Source organism: Mirounga angustirostris, unplaced genomic scaffold (assembly GCF_029215605.1).
Source record: "Mirounga angustirostris isolate CCGP_5_RB_7025 unplaced genomic scaffold, mMirAng1.0.hap1 SCAF_5, whole genome shotgun sequence".
Classification (NCBI taxonomy): domain Eukaryota; kingdom Metazoa; phylum Chordata; class Mammalia; order Carnivora; family Phocidae; genus Mirounga; species Mirounga angustirostris.
The window spans coordinates 101,534,121-101,549,618 of NW_026991713.1; the positions used below are offsets into that span (position 1 = coordinate 101,534,121).

Consider the following 15,498-nt stretch of genomic DNA (forward strand, 5'->3'; position numbering starts at 1 on the left):
TCCTCCATGTTCATCCATGTAGTCACAAATGACAAGACCTACTTTCTTTTTATGATTAAATAGTATTTGAGTATACACACACACATCGTATTTCCTTTATCCATTCATCTACTGATGGACACTTAGAGTCTTTCAGTATCTTGGCTCTTGTGCGTAATGCTGCAATGAACATGAGAGTGCAGATACCTCTTTGAGATACTGATTTCATTTCTTTTGGATATATATCCAGGAGTGGGATTGCTGGATCATATACTAGCTCCATTTAAGAATTTCTGAGGAAGCTTCGTACTGTTTTCCATAATGGCTGTATGAATTTGCATTCACACCAACAGGGTACAAGGGTTCCTTTTTCTTCATACTCTTGCCAACTCTTATTTCTAGTCTTTTTGATGATAGCCATTCTAACAGATGTTAGTTGTTATCTCACTGTGGTTTTGATTTGCATTTCCTTGATGGTTAGTGATGTTGAGCTACTTTTCATGTACCTGCTGGCCATTGGTCTGTCTTCTTTGGAAGAATATCTGTTCAGGTCCTTCACCCGTTTTAATGGGATTATTTGTGTTTGTGCTATTAAGTTGTATGAGTTCCTTATATATTTTGAATATTAACCCCTTGTCAGCTATAAGGTTTTCAAATATTTTCTCCCATTCTGTAGGTTGCCTTTTCATTTTGTTGATAGTTTTCTTTGCTGTATAGAAGCTATTTAGTTTGATGCAGTCCACCTATTTTTGCTTTTGTTGCCTGTGCTTTAGGTGTCATATCAAAAAATCAGGCAGTAAGACATTTTTAATCTAAATTCACTTTCAAAAAAATGTTATCACTTTATGTGTTATGCAGGTACATACAACAGAATACTCCCAATTCCTTCCTCCCTTCCCTGATGACATTGTTATCATTCATTTATCCATATATGATAATCACCTAATACATTACTATTATTACTTTAAAGCATTACCTTTTAGATGAAGAATAAGAATAATAGAAGATGTAGTTTTAGCTTTATTCCTTCTCCAGTTCTCTTTCTTTATGTATATGTGAGTTTCTGACCTATATAATTTTCTTCTGCCTGAGAACTTTTTTTTTCTTTTTGAGAGAGAGAGCATGAGTGTGGTGGGGGAGGGGCAGAGGGAGAAAGAGAATCTTTAGCAGGCTCCACTCCCAATGTGTGGCTCCATCTCACGACCTTGAGATCATGACCTGACCTGAAATCAAGAGTTGGACACTTAACCGACTGAACCACCCAGGTGCCCCCCGAAGAACTTCTTTTAATATATTTTTGCACGGTAGGTCTCCTGGCTGTGAATTTCTCAGTTTTTATTAGTTTAAGAAAGTCTCTATTTCTCGTTCACTTTTGAGAGATAATAACACTGGTTATGGGTTTCTAGATTGGTGGGGTTTTTTTTCTCTGTAACACTTTAAAGGTTTCACTCTGATATCTTTTTATGTGATTTCTGATGAGAAGTCTACTGTAGTTCTTAACATTGTTGTTCTATAGGTAAGGTGTTTTTTCCCCCTCTGACTTTTTTTAAGCTTTTTTCTTTGTCTTTCATTTTCTACAATTTTAATACGATGTGCCTATGTATAGGTGTTTAGAATTTATATTGCCTGGTGTTCTGAGCTTCCTGATTTGGTGTGTGTCCTTAACTTTGGAAAATTATCAGCCATTATTACTTATAATATTTCTTCTTGTTTCTTTTCCTTTTCGTATTCCAGTTATGTATATATTGCACCTTTTGAAATTGCTCCATAGTTCCTGAATGTTCTGTACTGTTCTTTTTATTACTGTTTTTTTCTCTTTTCATTTTATTTTGGGAAGTTTCTTTCTTTTTTTTTTAAAGATTTTATTTATTTGAGAGAGAGCACAAGCAGAGGGGGAAGGGGCAGAGGCAGAGGGAGAGGGAGAAGCAGACTCCCTGCCGAGCAGGATGCCCAATGTGGGGCTCAGTCCCAGAACCTTGAGATCATGACCTGAGCTGAAGGCAGACACTCAACTGACTGACCACTCAGGTCATCATTTTCAGAAGTTTCTATTGACCTGTCTTTAAGCTTACTGATTCTTTCTTCAACTATATCTGGTCTACTAATTAGTCCATCAAAGGCATTAGTTTTTCTTACGTGTTTTTTATACCTAGAATTTCCTTTGGAGTCTTTCTTAGAGTGTCCATCTCTCTGATTATATTACCCATCTTTTCTTGGATATTGCCTACTCTTCTCATTAGAGACCTTAACTGTTAATCAGTTATTTTAAATTCCCTGTCTGATTAATTCCAGCATCAGTGTAAAATATCTGAGTCTGGTTCTGATGCTTGCTCTTTGTCTTCAGACTATGTCTTTTCTTGCCTTTTAGCATACCTTGTAATTTTTTTGTTGAAAGCCAGATATGTTGTATCAGATAGTGGGTAAATAGGCATATCAGGATGTGGGTAAATAGGCATCCTAAAACTAAGGTTTTAGTCTGGCTAGATGTTGAGCTGTATTTCATGTTTGCGGTGGCTGTAGGTGCCAGAGGCTTCAAATTCTTCTAGTATTCTCATCTCTGTTGACTTTGGGTTTCTCTCTTCAGAGACAGTCTGCATCTTGTAGCTCTTTCAGCTGTTATCCTTTGTTATTATACTGGAACCCTGTTGGTGTGATGGTAAGGTGAGAGGGAAGATAAACTTTCTATAGTCTAATGATTAAGTCTTGGTCTTTTATGAGCCTGTGTCCCTGGCTGTGACCTTCACAAAGGTTTTCCCCCTTAGCTAGAGGGGGCTAGAATGGGAGAAATGCCCATCTGCCAGGTGGGATAAAACTCTGTTAAAATCTTTACTCCTGGAGAGTCTGCCTTTGGGTAGAGTACAGTTTGGGCATATTTCACAATTATTGCCCCCCATACCCTTACCAGAACCACAAAGGGATTTTTGTCAGTTCTTCACTGTGAGAACCTAGTGGGGTTCCTGGATGTAAAGTTCATTAAAATAAACTGCCCTGGGGCGCCTGGGTGGCTCAGTTGGTTAAGCGACTGCCTTCGGCTCAGGTCATGATCCTGGAGTCCCTGGATCGAGTCCCGCATCGGGCTCCCTGCTCGGCGGGGAGTCTGCTTCTCCCTCTGACCCTCGCCACTCTCATGTGCTCTCTCTCATTCTCTCTCTCTCAAATAAATAAATAAAATCTTTAAAAAAAAAAAAAATAAAATAAAATAAACTGCCCTAAACTGCAGCTTCTAGGACTTTTTCACTGTCATGCTCATCCACACTCAGCCTCTAGTAATTCCTCAAAGTCACCATTGAAGTGTTTCTACCAACAGCTTTGCTCCAGGTGGGTAGATCTCAACTATGACCCTCTGCATTTGCCTGCGTCTCTTGATTTTGGAGTTGTAGTTTGCCCCTTGACCTCAGTTCTCTGATAGGTCCAAGAAAAGTAATTGATTTTCAGTTTTTTAACTTCTTCTTGTTTTAAGAATGGTAGTGATGACTTCCAGACTTTTTACATGTTGGGGCTGAAGTTACAACAGTTTTCCATATGGGACAGACCTATGCATTCTTGTTTTGTGAAGATACATATGTGAATTTTGCTATTTAGAATAACATCTAAAACCTAAAATAAAAATACAGTTATTGCTAACATGTTTGGGAATCAGCTTTAGTTTTATTAATTAACACATTAAATATTTATGGAATTAATAGGTTACCTATCCCAAGGAATTTGAGAGTATATCACAGAAGTCTGAATTAACAGTATACATGGCTATTTATTTATTTATTTATTTCAGAGGGTGAGGGTGTGCGTGCATGAGTGGGGGGAGGGGTGGAGGGAGAGGTTGGTAAGCAGATTCCCCGCTGAGTGGGGAGCCTGATACGGAGCTCGACCCAGGGCCCTGACATCATGACCTGAGCTGAAATCAAGAGTTGGAGGCTCAAGTGACTGAGCCACCCAGGCGCCCCCAATATACATGTTTTATATAGCTTTTTTAGTTCTACTAGATGTCAAATGAACTTTTTTTTATATTATCAAAATGTTTTCTAAACTCATTAATTTATATTGGAAACTACCTCTCAAGAAAGAAGAGAAAAACCTTTGACTTTAAAATATATCTTAGAATAAATGAGAGTGTATTTCCTAATGTAAGATTGAGATAAGAAGCAATAAGATGTAATAAGACTCAGAACAATTGTTAAATATTGTGCTTCAGATTTTATCTCATTCTAGTAGATAAATACTTCCCTAGCACTATTACATTTTAAAAGCAGGGCAGTGAAATAGAGAAAGACAAATACCATATGATCTCACTTATATGTGGAATGTAAAAACAAAAATAACCTGAACCCATAGATATAAAGAACAGATTGGTGGTTGCCAGGAGGTGATGCAGGGGGAGTGGTGGCATGTGGGTGAAATGGGTGAAGCGGGTCAGAAGGTAAAAACTTCCAGTTATAAAATAAATAAGTCCAGGGATATAGTGTACAGCATGGTGATTATAGTTAATAATACTTTATGTATATTTGAAATTTGCTAAGAGTAGATCTTAAAAGTTCTCATCACAAGAGGGGAATTATTTGTAACTTTGTAGTAATAGATGTTAATTAGATATATTGTGGTGATCATTTCACAGTATACTATACATATGTCAAATCATTATGGTGTACACCTGTAACTAATGTAATGTTATATGTCAATTCTATCTAAAAAAAAAAAATAGAGCCAAATATCGTCAGATGATTTTTCAGTTTTTTTATTTGCTATAATTTTAATTCTTTTTAAAGATTTTATTTATTTGTCAGAGAGAGAGAGAGTGAGCACAAGCAGGGGGAGCGGCAGGCAGAGGGAGAAGCAGATTTCCCACTGAGCAGGGAGCCCGATGTGGGGCACGATCCCAGGACCCCGGGATCAATGACCTGAGCCGAAGGCATACGCTTAACTGACTGAGCCACCCAGGCGTCCCTACAATTTTAATTCTTTAGGAGCTTACTAGGCCTAGGATTTTGTTGTCTTTGTTTTCTACATTAGCATTTTGTTTTGTTTTGTTTTATAGCTTATTTGTAGGTTTATTTTTGTTTACTTTTTTATATAGATACAATTTATTTTTTGTTTGTGGGAACTTTTAAAATTTACTCTCTCAACAATTTTCTAATAAAACAGTATTGTTAACCATAGTCACCATGCTGTGTAGTACATCCTGCGAACTTTACCATCTTATAATTGGAAGTTTGTACTCTTTGACCACTTTCACCCATTTCACACACTCCTCTCCCTTCCCCTGGTAACCAGCCATCTGTTCTCTGTTTGTCTGAGTTCAGTTGTTTAGATTCCACATATAAGCAAGATCATGTAATATTTCTCTTTCTCTGTGACATACTTCATTTTGCATAATGCCCTCAAGCTCCATCCATGTTGTTACAAATGGAAGGAATTCCTTCTTTTTTTTAATGGGTAAATAGTATTCCATTCTGTATATGTACCATGACTGCTTTATCCATTCATCCATCAGTGGACACTTAGGTTGATTCCTGTCTTGACTACTATAAATAATGCTGCAATGAATTTGCGGGTATGGATAATCTTTTCGAGATAGTGATTTTGTTTCCTTTGGATATATACCCTGAAGCAGAATTCCTGGATCATATGGTAGTTCTGTTTTTAACTTTTTGAGGAAGCTTCATACTGTTTCCATAGTGACTGTATCGAATTGCATTCCCACCAACAGTGTATAAGAGTTCTCTTTTCTGTACATCCCCACTATACTTATTTCTCTTTTTTTTCTTCTCAAACTATTCCAAAAAACAGAGAAGGAAGGAAAACTTCCAAATTCATTCTGTGAGGCCAGCATTACCCTGATTACCAAAACCAGATAAAGACTCCACTAAAACAGAGAACTGTAGGCCAGTATCCCTGATGAACCTGGATGCAGAAATCCTTAATAAAATACTAGCAAACCAAACACAACAATACATTAAAAAAAGTCATTCACCACAGTCAAGTAGCATTTATTCCTGGTTTGCAGGTGTGGTTCAATATTCACAAATCAATCAAAAAAAAAAAAAAACACAAATCAATCAATGTGATACACCACAATAATAAAAGAAAAGAACCATATGATCATTTCAGTAGATGGAGAAAAAGCATTTGACAAAGTATAACATCCATTCATGATACAAACCCTCAACAAAGTAGGTCTAAAGGGAACATACCTCAACAAAATAAAGGCAAATACAAAAAACCCACAGCTAATGTCATCCTCAGTGCCTCTAAGGTCAGGAACAAGACAGGGATGTCTACTCTCACTATAGTTATTTAACATAGTACGGGAAGTCCTAGCCACAGCAATCAGACAACAAAAAGAAATAAAAGGCATCCAAATTGGTAAGGAAGAAGTCAAATTTTCACTATTTGCAGATCACTTGATAGTTTATAAACATAGAAAACCTGAAAGACTCCACGAAAAAACTGCTAGAACTGATCAATGAATTCAGTAAAGTCACAAGGATATAAAATAACGTTGAGAAATCTGTTGTATTTCTATATACCAATAATGAACAACAAAAAGAGAAATTAAGGAATCAATCCCATTTACAGTTGTACCAAAAACAAGTAAGATCCCTAGGAATGAACCTAACCAAAGAGGTGAAAGACTTGTACTCTGAGAATTATAAAACACTGATGAAAGAAATTGTAGATGACACAAAGAAATGGAAAGACATTCCATGCTTATGGATTGGAAGAACAAATATTGTTAGAATGTCTGTATTACCCAAAGCAATCTACACATTTAATGCAATGCCTATCAAAATACCACCAGCAGGGTTGCCTGGGTGGCTCAGTCAGTTAAGCATCTACCTTCAGCTCAGGTCCTGGTATTGAGCCCTACATCGGGCCCTCTGCTCAGCAGGGAGCCTGCTTCTCCCTCTCCCTCTGCCCCCCGACCCCTTGTGCGTGCTCTCTCTCTCTCTCAAATAAAGAAATAAAATATTAAAAAAAAATACCACTAGAGTTTTTCCACAGAGTTAGAACAAACAGTCCTAAAATTTGTATGGAACTACTGAAGACCCTGAATAGCCAAAGCAATCTTGAAAAAGAAAAGCAAAGCTGGAGGCATCACAATTCTGGACTTCAAGTTATATTAAAAAGCTGTAGTGATCAAGACAGTACAGTACTAACACAAAAATAGAACAGAGTGGAAATGGAACAGAAACACTTCTAGCTTAGGAATTTATGCCCTGTAGGTGAATTTCCATATTTTATGTCTTCTGCATGAGATAATGACCTCAGAATTATTAAGGAAAGCATTGAAATTCAACTTCTGAATTACGAGAACTGTAAAAAGTGCTAAATTCTTTTTTTTTCCCTCTGGGAAGAAATATCTCTTTCTGGAGAATTTTTTTTATCACAAGTTTTTAAAAATTATATTTTTGATCTTTTACTCTCTTTCTCTTGCTTGTTCTTTTCTTTTTTTTTTTTTTTAAAGATTTTTATTTATTTGACAGAGATACAGCGAGAGAGGGAACACAAGCGGGGGGGTGGAGAGGGAGAAGCAGGCCTCCTGCTGAGCAGGGAGCCCGATGCGGGGCTCGATCCCAGGACCCTGAGATCATGACCTGAGCCGAAGGCAGACGCTTAACGACTGAGCCACCCAGGCGCCCCTTGCTTGTTCTTTTCTTATACCATTTCCTTCTACCTTTTTTTCTTCTTTTCTTACTGACTTTTCTCCCTTTAGGATCCTGAAATAGTATTAAGCCACCCATTCCGGCCAATAAGTGTTGTGACAGAGTAGTGCCATAAAGCCCTGGTTGATGTTTTTTCTGTATTTTTTTATGAGTGGTTTTTTACTACTCTGTAGAAAATGAATGCACTTGACTTTCTCTCTCCCTTCCTCAAGTAGGAACTCTAGACTTAAAAAATGACTCCTTTCTAAAGTATATTGGGATGAATACAAAGTAGAAAAGTTTCTGTAAGATCAAAATTTCCCTCCAGGCTTGGGAAGTGTTTGCATTTCTGCTGCTTTTGCCTTGTTTTATTCTTAATTAGTTAATTCATTCAGGGCTGCCTCTCTTTCTTCTTGATTTTACTTTGTTGTGGCTTTTAACCACACCAGTTTAGATTAGAATTTTGCTAACACATTAAAATACATGTCTGCCAGTGGAATCTTTTTTAAAGGCCACTGTTAGTAACTGGATTTTCCTAACTGATTAAACCTGAAACAGAAGATGTTGGTAAAGGTCTTGATCTTAGAAGTACAGCTTTTGCTTTGACAAAGCATTTAGCCCAATTTATAGGAACATTTCTCTTTTATTCAAGGTATTTGCATCAGAGCTTTCCGAAGTATTTCCTAATAATATATATTTACCCTTTTAATATTTTTTCAAACCATTTTAAAGAACTAATTATGTTTCATTGTCTATTAAATAAGGGAAAATAAAACATCTTCACCTCTACCTTCTCTTTAAATACATTATACATGCATGGCTTTAGAGATTCGGGAGAAAAATTAAAGACTTGATAATTAGTTTTTAATTATTGAAATTGCTTTGCATTCCAAAATGCATTGAAGGTACTAGTTATATTTGCAACAGGATTCTGAAAATTCTTCTTGGTTCTACATGGGACTATTGATTTCTGACTTAGTTTGTTCCATGTTATCTTGTAAAATCCTGAATCCTGTCTTAGGAGGATATCTGTGTGTGGATAGCCATTTTCTTAACCTAACTTCATTTTTTTTTAAAAGATGTATTTATTAGAGAAAGATTGAGAGAGTGTGGGGGGAGGGGCAGAGGGAGAGGGAGAGAATCTTAAGCAGACTCCATGCTGAGCACAGAGCCAAATGTGGGGCTCGATCTCATGACCCTGGGATCATGACCTGAGCCGAAACCAAGGATCAGACACTTAACTGACTGAGCCCCCCAGGTGCCCTGTAACCTAACTTCAGTTTTATGGCATCACATTTGTAGTATAGATTGTGTATGCTCCAGGCCATGTGATTCATACATGTTGGTAAAGCAGTATATAGGAAAAGGGAAGGGAAGTAAGGGTCAAGTGGGAATTAGATCTCAGCATTGGCATTGGTTATAGTAACATCAGCAGTGAATCTCTAGTGATGCCTTTTTGAGAGAAATTGGAGAGATTATCTTGGAGAGATCAATAGTAGTCTAATGGCTTTTTTGTATATCTCACACTCAGAAAAACATGTCTTGTCATATGATTTTTGACCTAATATTCAGATATGTACTGTAGTACATCTAAATACAAATCCATTTGAAATCCATGACAATTATTTCTCAATTTATTACTACTATTTTGTCTATGTACTATTTAAGCAGAGAAAAGCTTCATAAATTGAAGACCTGCTATTAGATATTTGATAATGCTCTATTTAAGTTGAAATATAGATGGTCCTTTGGGACATGGTTTGCCCACTGCCACTATATGTGTCTGATAGAATTTGAACACTTTTCTTTGTAGGCACATGAGGCAACATTGGAAGCCAGAGCCAGTCCAGAGATGAGTGACCGAATACAGCAGTTGGAGAGAGAGATTGCCAGGTTCAAAGATGAATCTAGCAAGGCCCAGGCAGAAGTTGACCGCCTCTTGGAAATCTTGAAGGAAGTGGAAAATGAGAAGAATGACAAAGATAAGAAGATCGCAGAGTTGGAAAGGTAAGGATAGGAAAGCTGAATGGTGGACTTACTTTGTTAGAAAGGTTTAAAGTATGGTTTTAAAACTGTATACTTTGGGGGGCATACTTGTTCAGTATATCTGCCTCTCGGAATTTAGGTTCTTGAGTGTTTGTATTATTTTTTTTAATCTACTTTTTATTCTAAGTCATTGTAAATTCATTGTTGCAACATCTGAAAGGCAACATCAAAGGGGGTATATTAGGAAGCTGTAGACACCAGCATCATTGATTGGAAAGTGAGAAAGTATTCATCAATGGAGAAATTGAACTTTTCTACTAGCTGATCATGAGGGTACAAATAGCTACTTGCTTTTTAATTACTTTATTATCTACAGAGCAAATGAACCTCAAGTTCAAGGAGGTAATATTTTTTTGGCTTAGACCTTTTTTATTGAGCCCAATGCTCCTTCCGGCTATGAATTTTTAGACTTTACACAATTTGTATTGTGGAGAAGCAGGCTGTTACATCAGCGCATAGGTCAAATTTAGAAGAAGCAACATTTTGAGGATAATTTAAGAGACTTGGATATGATTTTTATGGATCTTTGACTTTGAATTCTTCAAAATGAGCTGTGTTTACAGGTCTAGCCCGACAGCTCTCTTGGAGTTTTCTGTCTTGTCTTTTTTTTTTTTTGTAGACTGTTTTTTTTTTTTTTTTTTTAAAGATTTTATTTATTTATTTGAGAGAGAGAGAATGAGAGAGAGCACATGAGAGGGGGGAGGGTCAGAGGGAGAAGCAGACTCCCTGCCGAGCAGGGAGCCCGATGCGGGACTCGATCCAGGGACTCCAGGATCATGACCTGAGCCGAAGGCAGTTGCTTAACCAACTGAGCCACCCAGGCGCCCATGTAGACTGTTTTATACTAAAGATTAAGTGTATGTCTTTCGACCTCTTCTTTTACAGCATGTATTTAACATAAATTTACAAGTACATTGAAGTAGTTCTTCTAGTAGAACTTCATTCATTACCCATATTCTTCTAAATAGAAACAACAGTGACAGAATGAAGTCATTAACCTATGTGGCTCCTTGGAGCTGATTCTTAGGAATATTTTATTTTCATGTTCTTGAAGATTGGGAAATATGAAACGACTTTCATAAGTTGTTTACTAAGTTTAAAATTTTTGGGTGACTGGAGACTTGATATTCCCCCACCCATAGAATTTTAATTTTCAAGAAACTAAAACAATAAAGTCTAACCCTCACAATTTTTCTTCACTCTACTGATTGCATACTCATGAGATTCTTCTTACTTTGATATTAACTCTATTCATATTTTCTGGTTCTGGATAAGACGAATGGATAGAATTCTTTAGATTAGAATTAAAAATTCCCGGTCTCCAGATGAGATTATTGTATTTTTATATGCCCTTCTTCATGTTTGCATTAAGTTTGTCCCCCAGCACACACACACACACACACACACACACACTTATATAGTCACATGAACACATGCCTGTCTGCTTTTGTGTTGGCCTTTTGTGTATGACCTGTGCTGCATAGGTTTTAAAATATAATACTTTTGATGGATTAGTGACTTCCCACTAAATATTTTGATATTTCAGAAGAAAAATTCCTGATCAAGTTTCATATTTCAGTTTGTTTTCTTGTATTAGAAATCTACATTGAAATTATTGCTTGTTATTCCAGGCTGCTTGCTTGAAAAACTTTTTGATTCATTTTTGGACCTAATACTGATTTTTGGAGTTGGGTGTGACTTGGAAGATAGTAAGAAATAGGATTAAATTTATATTTGATACCCAAAGCACAACAAATTGCTTTTATTAACCACTATATTTCTCACATTTGGAGAAAGTTGTAAATTATCTACTCTTCCACAGAATATAACTTAAAAGGTTAAAAAGCACCACACAGTTTTAGCCTCTAGCCAGGTACCACTATAATTTTGTTTTAGGATTTGACACAAAGTTTCTTGGCTATCAAAAAAAAGAAAGTTTTTAAAACTCAGTTTTTGCTAGTGGCTTTATAATTTGTTGCCCAGCTATATAGTTTAAGATATGAATAATAGAGACAGTTAGGATTATATTATGCCTTTTGTTCCCATATTTAGTACTGAGGTGCATGTGTGTGGCTGCTGTGTTTCTTACTAACCATTTGCTTCTTGTGTTGCCATTCCACTATTTTCTATGTGTGGGTGTCTGTCTCCCCATAATTTATCATTTGAATTTCTTCACCTTTCTTTTGATTTGTCTTATGGTCCTAATCCATTGGGGTTTTGGTCTCTGTGTGTCTCTGTGTGTGTCCCCTCTTGCCCATGCTGTTTCTCAGAAAGCCAGTCTCCCACAGTTTGTACCTTCCACGCCAGGTTTCTGTCCCTGCACCGTCAGGGGGGTTTGTTTGGGCCTTCCTGGGAAAGTGAGTGTTATATAAGGCTACAGTTCTGTACTAGACTGAATTGCTCCTGCCGCTCCTGCTACTGCTGAGGCTTGCTGGGAATTTTGCTTGATCAGAATTAAAGAACAGCCGGTATGTGTCAAGTTGAACTGTACCTCTTGGGTACTTTGTTTTGTGGAAAAAGTACGTGTTCTCTCTGGTGCGATTCTGATATTGTTGATTATGATTGTCTTCGTCTTTGTTTCTAGCCAGTCTTGGATGTGGTTGTTCTAATGCTGGAATGCCCTTTAAGTAGTGTCCCCTTACTAGTGTGACGGTAGCACCACACCATAACTCGGGATATAGAATTAGTCTCCAAGGGTGTTCAGCAGCCATCTAAATGCAAAAAAAAAGAAAAAAAGGTAGACTGTTACGATCATTGAACTAGAGAAAATTCTTAGTAACCTTTGCACATTTCCTAGTGCTTCTTACATACGGATCTCCAATGTTAAAAGGTTTAGATTAAAGAATTCATAAAGAATTCCCAGACCTGTTCTTTGTGATCTAGATAAAAATGAATAGTCCCTTACAGTGCCCTTGTAGAACAATAGTAGCTCCTGTTAGAAGATGATTCAGTGTTGTAGCACTGACTTACTGCAGTTTTTTTTTTAAGATTTTATTTATTTATTTGACACAGAGAGATAGCGAGAGCAGGAACACAAGCAGGGGGAATGGGAGAGGGAGAAGCAGGCTTCCCGCAGAGCAGGGAGCCCGATGCGGGGCTCGATCCCAGGACCCTGGGATCATGACCTGAGCCGAAGGCAGACGCTTAACGACTGAGCCACCCAGGCGCCCTGACTTACTGCAGTTTTTAAAAGGATTATGTAAGCCCACCCATATGTCTGCACATATAAAATATTTTCCCAATTAAATGTAAGAAGTATTACTTCTAAATTCATATTTTATACTGTGCTGTATATAAGTTGGGAGTGCAACCAGAGAGGCAGAAGTAGTAGGAGATATATATATAATGTCTGGAAATTTATTACGAGGAGTTGTCTTGCATGATTGTGAGGGACTGGCAAAGGAAGTCTGAAATCTGGATGGCTAGCTGACAGGAAGAGAAGATCACCAGTAGGATAGAAATATCATGGGCATGGGCAAAAATTCTGCCAAGTTCATAGGCAGAATTTTTTTTTCTCACCTGGGGCAACCTCAGTCCTGCTTTTAGAGGCCTTCCAAAGGATTCAGTTATGCCCACTCTGATTATCTGGGATAATCTCCTTTACTTAAATGGATTAGAGGATTTAATTATACCTGCAAAATACTGTCATAGCAACATCTAAATTAGTGTATAGTTAAGTATCTGAGTGCTTTAGCCTAGCCAAGTTGACATTTTAAAAAGTTATCATCAGGTGATTTTGGATAGTCTTAATAAATCAATTTAAGGAAGAACAAAAACAAAAATAAAAAAACCCTAGAGCTTTACCTGTCCTTACATAAGTAGATCAATTTAGATTAGCCTCAGGAATCCTGAATGTAGTTATGAATTTCTCTTCTAAAGTGATCATATTAGAGTTTCTATTTAGATTTATAATAGAGAGGCTTATCTTTGGCATAATGTTTAAAATATTGAAAGAAGAGTTATGGAGGCTGATAGAATTCTGATTTAATAGCTTTTCAGACTTCTGCAATAATTGTTTAAAATTTTTTTAATTAAAGAAATTGTTTTTATTGAAGTATAATTGGCATATGACATTATATTAATTTCAGGCATACAATGTAATGATTCAGTATTTGTGTAGATTGCAAAATAATCACCACAATAACTGCAGTTAACATCTGTTACGGTACAGTTACAGAAATTTTTTTTTCATATGATGAGAACTTTTAAGATCTATTTTCTTAGCAACTTTCAAATATACCCTACAGTATTGTTAACTATAGTCACCATGCTGTATGTTAGATCCCCAGGAAGTTTATACCTTTTGACAACCTTTAACCATTTCGCCCCACCCCCCCAAACCATACTTCTGGCAACCACTTAGCTGTTCTCTCTACCTATGAGTACATTTTGGGTTTTTTTTTTTGTTATATATATTTTAATTGAAGTAGAGTTGACGTACAATATTATATTAGTTTCAGGTAGACAACATAATGACTTGACATTTATATACATTATGAAATGCTCACTACAGTAAGTGTAGTGACATCTGTCACCATTCAAAGTTATTATATTACTGACTGTATTCCCTGTGCTATATTTTCATCCCCATAACTTAATTCTTTTATGCTGGAAGTTTGTACCTTTTTTTTCCCCTTTCACCTATTTCACCCATTCTACCTTCCCCCTCCCTTTTGACAACCACCAGTTAGTTTTCTGGATTTATGAGTCTATTTCTGTTTTTGTTTTTTTTTGTTTTTGGTATTTGTTTTGGTTTTTGTGGTAGCATTTTTCTTTTTCTGTTTGACTTATTTCACTTGGCATAATACCATCTAGGTCCATCCAGTTGTCCCAGATGGCAAGATTTTATTCTTTTTTATGAATGAGTGATATTCCATTATAAATATATGTACCACATCTTCTTTATCCATGTGTCGATGGGCACTTAGCTTGCTTCCATATCTTGGTTCTTGTAAGTAATGCTGCAGTAAACATAGGGGTGCATACATCTTTCTGAATTTGTGTTTTTGTTTTCTTTGGGTGAATACCCAGAAGTGGATTGCTGGGTCTCAGTATTTTAATTTTTTAAGGAACCTCCATATTGTTTTCCACAGTGACTGCACCAGTTTGCATTCCCACCAGCAGTGCACCAGGGTTCTCTTTTCTCCACATCTTCACCGACACTAGTTATTTCTTGTCTTTTTTGATCCTAGCCATTCTGGCTGATGTGAGGTGATATCTCACTGTGGTTTTGATTTGCATTTCCCTGATGATTCGTGGTATTGAGCATCTTTTGTCAGTTGGCCATCTTTATGTCTTCTTTGGAAACATGTCTGTTCCATCCTCTGCCCATTTTTTAAATTAGGTTTTTGTTGTTATTGTTGACTTGTATGAATTCTTTATATATTCTAGATATTAGCCCCTTATCAGATATATCTTTTGCATGTATCTTCTCCCATTCGGTAGGTTGCCTTTTCATTTTGTTGATGGTTTCCTTTGCTATGCAAAAGCTCTTTGATTTGATATAGTCCCAGTAGTTTATTTTTGCTTTTGTTACCCTTTTCAGGGGAGACAGATCCAAAAAAACAATATTGCTAAAACTGATATCTAAGTATTTACTACTTATGGTTTCTTTTAGGAGTTTTATGGTTTTAGGTCTTACCATTTAGGTTTTTTATCTGTTTTGAGGTTTTTGTTTTGTTTTTGTTTTTTTTAATACAGTGATAGGAAGTAGTCTGGTTTGATTCTTTTGTATGTAGCTCTTTAGTGTTCCCAACACCATTTACTGAAGAGAATGTCTTTTTCCCATTGTATATTCTTGCCTCCTTTGTTGTAGATTAATTGACTGTGTAAG

At 36.6% G+C, this 15,498-nt stretch overlaps 1 protein-coding gene across 7 annotated transcripts in view; it reads left to right on the forward strand.

Moving 5' to 3' along the window:
- The window catches only part of ERC1 (ELKS/RAB6-interacting/CAST family member 1), a 555,561-nt gene that overhangs the window by 169,551 nt on the left and 370,512 nt on the right, over window positions 1–15,498 (forward strand). For all 7 annotated transcript variants that reach the window (XM_054507254.2, XM_064591742.1, XM_045874103.3 and 4 more), the window contains one exon: window positions 9,433–9,626. In XM_054507254.2, coding sequence (XP_054363229.1) covers window positions 9,433–9,626 — 194 coding nt within the window. The remainder of the gene's footprint in view (window positions 1–9,432; window positions 9,627–15,498) is intronic.